This window comes from Haliotis rubra, unplaced genomic scaffold (genome assembly GCF_003918875.1).
Source record: "Haliotis rubra isolate DU_JTF1 unplaced genomic scaffold, ASM391887v1 Scf24, whole genome shotgun sequence".
NCBI lineage: Eukaryota > Metazoa > Mollusca > Gastropoda > Lepetellida > Haliotidae > Haliotis > Haliotis rubra.
In genome coordinates this window covers 1,513,826-1,519,825 of record NW_025766447.1, presented here as the reverse complement: position 1 = coordinate 1,519,825, position 6,000 = coordinate 1,513,826, and the positions used below count along the sequence as shown (strand labels likewise).

The window sequence follows — 6,000 nt, the reverse complement described above, 5'->3', positions numbered from 1 at the left end:
GTAAACGAAATTGATAAATGAACTCGTTTCAGCCAGGGCTAAAAGCGCGTGCGGCCCAAGGTAGACAATATCTGAAGACAAGCATCAACCGACAGTGTTAATGTTGGCAACATATTTATATGTTTTTGACATGCGTTAAGACGTGGCATTGAATCGATTCCAAACGTGTTAATCACGTGAAGCCAATTTTTGGCGTTCCCCCTCTGTGATGCTGATTAAAGATGCTGAAAGTGTCGTAAAACTATTCTCAGTCACTCACTCACTCACTGGCCTTGAACTGTAAGCGTGTAATCAGCATTTTCCGCCGATTTCTACTTGAATTACGGTGTAAGTGCAGGGAAACTATAAATTGTTACTAATACGTCAACCAGTTTTCTACAACCGTTTGTGGTAAATCATTAATACAAACTATTGAACGCACTATTTACTGCTACTTCAGAATCTATCCCCCGTCTGTTCCTGACACACTATTGGCTGCTCGCCTTGTGTTGACGGAACGATCTGATTGGCTGGAAAGGATTGTATGTTGAACAATGACTGGATGGCGGAAGTGCGGTGATCAAGTTAAGTGGTACAGATGCAACCTCTCGTCTGGTCGATGTCGGATCTCGCGTGAAGTCAGGCGAGATACTCATTTCCTTACAACTGCCTCGCTGCGGTCTCTGTGAAGGATGTCATAAGTCTGTCACAACATCCACGCACCATGACAAACATCGTGTTTATATGTTTGTATCTCTCACTCCTCTGTCAAGTCGGACGTTCACAGAATGACAGTAAGTAAACACACTTACAGAAATATCTTTCAACATCTTATATTATTATTAGTTATTTTAAAGTTTATATATCATAACCGGGATATGTAAGAATATATATTACGGCATATACAACGTCTGTCTGTAAGATGCAGACGTTAATGCTACCAATCAGTCTTCAACAGGCAAATCTAAACATGGCATTAAAACACTTAATCATAAAACGCTATCAAATAATATAGTGTTTGGCAGAACAATCAATAAAACGACTCGATCATTTTATCGTATTACCACATGGAATTAATGTCATAATCTGGATTAGCGCAATATGATAGCACCATTGGAAATGCCGTCCGTGATGCTGGTAATAACGAGGTGGTTGTGTAAAGAAACAAGTCGCCCTTCACATCGAGCTGAGCCAGGTTTTTGCTGGAGAAAAGAAGTTGTTTTCTTCTATATAATATCACATGGATGTCATGCAAGGTTTTCATGACAAAATCCATTTAGGGTTTCTTTAATACACGACAATCGGGTTTATGAGGCAGTTTATATGCAAATTCCTTGTTTACACTGCTTCAGACATATGAGGAAAGTGCAAGACTGCGGATGAAATATCAAACATCCGCTCGTTTGGTAAAGGTAGTTGGACAGTTGGAGGACAATTATTTAAATGGATCTTTGTATGACGCTAGTGCTTCTGGTTGTTGTTGATGTTATATGGCTTATATAATAAGTGTTATTCAGATGTCCAAAATTGTATTAATGAATCCAAGGGCAATATTTAAAATGTTGGTCCGAACAGGCGATCATAGCCAAGCATGCTGGCATGCACATGTAAAGCACGTGCTTCACACACTGTCTCAAAACCAAGGAATTGCATGTTCATGTGCTGCGAAGGCGCCAAACACATTGGGTATAAATTCCAATATTACAGCATATACACTATAGTTCACAGCACCACAACTCGTGAGGTTTGACCTAACAAAACAACGGTTCTAACTTGAACATTAGTCGACATATGTTAGTACGTGACCAGCAGTAAAGCAAAGGATTGCCCAAGACCTGGAAGACCAATGATCGCGATGACCGAGTCCTAATTCGTCTGGCAAGACGCAGTGCCATGACCAATGCCTGAGTGCTTCTCTTCCAGCAGTACCATAGACCAGGCAGCAATGTTTGGCGAGGCGTAGGTTCCAAGAAAACTGCAAGTTGAGGGCATAGGGCTATTTGGTCTGATGAAATTCGCTTTCTCCCACACGTTACCACACGTCGCATATCATTTTGAGATGATCCAAGCAGCTGAATCTTTTGGTGGTGGGTCAGTGATGGTGTGGGGTTGTGTTTCGTATGACTGCAAGCTAGATCTCATTACTGTACCTGGGACACTCAATGGCCATCGTTATCAACATTAAATTCTGGATATTGCCGTCGTCCCACATTTTGAAAACCATCCAATTGCCAGTAATCCGATTAGCAATTTTAGAGATGACTTGTCTGCAATTTAATGTGAAGGTGCTCAGTCCCACTTTAGGCGCCGATGTGTAGCGGCCATCATCCAAGTCTTCATCCAAGTCCCGTACTGGGATTTCAACTTTTGATCCGTGGTGGGACTCCCTTTTTCCGCTTACTTGCACGTAGATTTTGCTTTGCATGTTTTCTTTATGACCTTTTGGCGAATATTTCTTCAAACCCTTCTAACACAAGGGAAAAGGTTCAAAGTAACACGTTTTGTCGCTGAAGCTGTTTACAATCATACAAAGATGACGTTTTGGAAAGAAATAGAATATTTGTATTGTTTTTGCCGCAGCTACATGAGTCCAATATTTCAAATCACCTATGTGATTTTTTTTGTAGAGTGTAGTCAAATCATTTGCTGTCACTGATAACAAGGAACACAATTTTTATTAGTTACAGCGGCAAAACCAGATATATGTTTTCTGTCAAAACTATGAGCATAAGTAGTTTTGATAATAAGACTTTTCAACGGTCTGGAGCACAGTAATTGTGTCAAACATTTACGAAGACAATTTTTTATGAGGATAAAACCCCAGTCCTTTATTAGTCCTCTATCATATGGGACGAATACCCAGCATAGCTTGTCAGCAGATTCAGAAAAAAACCATAATGGATATGCAGTATTGTTATATAATGTCTAAACTCCAGAGAAAAACCAGTCTCGATTATCCGCCGAGCTACATTTCGATGTTTGTGGCCTGAAACCAAACAACGCTCTTCCCAAACGACGACAAAGACGTATGGACTAGTAACATCTACTGTCGTCAATGCTTGGCTTGTGTGATAGTACACTAAGTAGATCCCACCAAGGTTGGAAGCCCAATCCTAGTACTCATAGTTTAATACACCAGTGTTTGAAATGTATTCATCTCGTCACCAGAGATAACAGTAAAAATGTAAAGCAGTGAAAGAGGATATCAATATTGTATGGATTAAGTAGAAGGCTGACGGACACTGATACCCTGACTACCCCTACAGTAACGGTAAATCCACGTTGGTCATATCAAGGTGGTGGAACGTCGCAAAAATCCAAAACGACTTTTTCTGACGTAACACGAAATGCACGTGCATACTGACGGTATAAAACAGCCAACGCGACACGTGAGCAACACAGTAGTAAAAAGAACACAAAAATATGCCACGTTTGAGGCAAATCGAAAGAGAGAGAGAGAGCTGTCGGAATGGCCCAACAAGGAGCTAACCACACCGTCATTGCCAGAACCTTCGGCTGCACCCGAGCAACTGTCATCAGACTGATGCAACGACTAAGACAAACAGGCAATACGTCAGACAGGCCTAGGAGTGGTCGACCACGTGTGACAACGCCCGGTGATGATCGCCACATCCGGACAATTCATCTGAGAAATCGTTTTGTAACGGCGACGTCAACGGCAGCGACGGCACTAGGACACCGTATCAGTCGACATACAGTGTACCGGCGACTAAGAGAACATGGTATTCGAGCACGTCGACCCTACCGCGGAGTGCATCTGACTCTTCAAAACCGACAGTCGTCGATTGACATGGGCCAGGCGAGTTCGACGTTGGCAGATGCGTGATTGGCGACGTGTGATGTTCACCGACGAGAGTAGGTTTTGCCTGTACAGTAATGACGGCCGGGCTCGTGTTTACAGACGAGTAGGTGAACGTTTAGCGCCGAATTGCGTTCAGCAAGTCCGACCGTTTGGAGCCGGTAGCGTGATGGTGTGGGGAGGGGGGAGCAGCGGCGATCTCAAAACGAGACTTGTGATTATTCATGGCAACCTGAATGCTCGAAGATACAGGGATGAAGTTTTGCGACCAGTTGTGTTGCCATTTATCCAGCAACAACCACGTGGTATTGTCTACCAACACGATAACGCAAGGCCTCATACAGCAAGACTGACAAACGACTTTCTGCATAACGCTAACATCGTTGTTTTGCGGTGGCCAGCATGTTCTCCCGACATGAATCCGATAGAACACTTATGGGACTACCTGGATCGACAAATCAGAAGACTACCAGCGCCACCTGTCACCGCTCAACAACTGGAACAATGTCTCCTACAGGAATGGCAACGGATCACGCCTAACGTCATTCGTCGTCTTACGTCATCAATGCGTCGACGTGTTTTGGCGTGTATTGAAGCCAATGGTGGTCACTCTTACTATTGAGTCAACATTTGATGACATTTTGCAGAATAAAAACGCCTTGTTAATTTGTTTAAAAGTTCAGGCTATGATACCACGTGTCTTTCAGTGTCAGTCAAACGTTACTTTCGACTTTGTATGAAATGAAATTATGGAAATTTGCTGTTATATTGCTTCATGTACAAACACACAAAGTATGTTTACCCGGCCTTTTCACGATGGCGATTTTACAAATAATGAAAGCACGAAGGGCGATTGATGGATTTTAACATGAAATACGGTGATAGTGGTGACCGTAAACTAGAGAAACAGTTCAGCTGTATTTTGAAATCGTGGACGTAAACTATTTTGATTAATGTAAAAGAAATGTCCGCTCGAACACACCGTGAGTGTTGACACCCATTGAGACGGATCATCGAGGAAGCGCCTTGAGCTCAGTCTGTCGTCTTGTCCACATGAGCACCTTTTATTGTTATAGCGGTAATATTTTCATATTAAATATACTACCCATCAAAAGTTTACGCTCACTAATGTAAATGTAGCCAATTACTTCAGGCAACTGTTCTAAACTAAATTTTGCAAAATATTCCATACTGTTTAAAGGTGTTGTTTACACATGAACGGATGTATTGTGAATTCGTAACGTTGAAAAGATTATTCTCATTAGTTCAATAAATGATAAAAATCAGTGAAAATTGTCGAATTCTTAACAACACTTTGCACCAAAACGTAGCTGTTCACATGCACAATATTTGCACATACTTTTCAGCAATTTGATGCATGATCCTTCATTTGCATAAGGTTTGCAGTTGACACACACACACACACGCACACACACACACACACACACACACACACACACACACACACACACAAATAAAATAATAAATAATAAAATAACATATAGTGAGTGCTTTAAGTGAGTCTAAACTTTTGATTGGTAGTATATGTTCAGTTCTAAACTGTACAAACTCATGAACAGACTAAGACGACCTCCAAAACCAATTAGACCTAGTTCCCAATTGTATCAGTAAACTTATAGCATACATCTGATGTCACGGGTCTTGAAGATTGGTTCCCAGGCAACAGGGGAGTTGACTCTGCTACTGGAGATAATCTGATAATGATTCTCCAAACGGGTGTTTATGTTCCGTTTTGTGGAAGGCATAACGGAATACTGAAACTAATGCCGAAAGTAAAGAATAGCTTATTCAATATTATTTTGGAAAATTGAGCGAAATCTTGTTCACTGTAGAAATCTGTACTATTATTATTCCACTGCAGCCTTAATAATACAATCTTGACCCTAGGGTACTATGACTCGCATCGAGTCACAGAGATCAGCCTCCGTTTTCCAATATTTGGTGATTCTTACGACCAGACTGAAGTACTTCAACAAGTTGATGTTGAATCTCTGTTTTGTAAGAAAGAGACCTTGGCAATCTGTTATTTAGGTAAGGTTTTCTGTCTTAGGATAGGCTTTCGTCTCGGGCTTGGTAGACTGAGAGAGATTTTTTATTTGGGGCTCGGTAGAGTGTGGTAGGCTTGAAGTCGATGACTTTGTAGAATGCGAAAGGTGTCTGGTCTGGGTATAGGCAGCATG

The 6,000-nt window shown here is 41.6% G+C and overlaps 1 protein-coding gene across 1 annotated transcript in view; it reads left to right on the top strand.

The window, feature by feature from the left end:
• Positions 1 to 592: 592 nt before the first annotated feature.
• Positions 593 to 6,000, top strand: part of LOC124278552 — a 30,671-nt gene continuing 25,263 nt past the window's right edge. Inside the window, exon 1 of the mRNA XM_046714280.1 lies at positions 593 to 773. Coding sequence (XP_046570236.1) covers positions 704 to 773 — 70 coding nt within the window. The 5' untranslated portion in view covers positions 593 to 703. The remainder of the gene's footprint in view (positions 774 to 6,000) is intronic.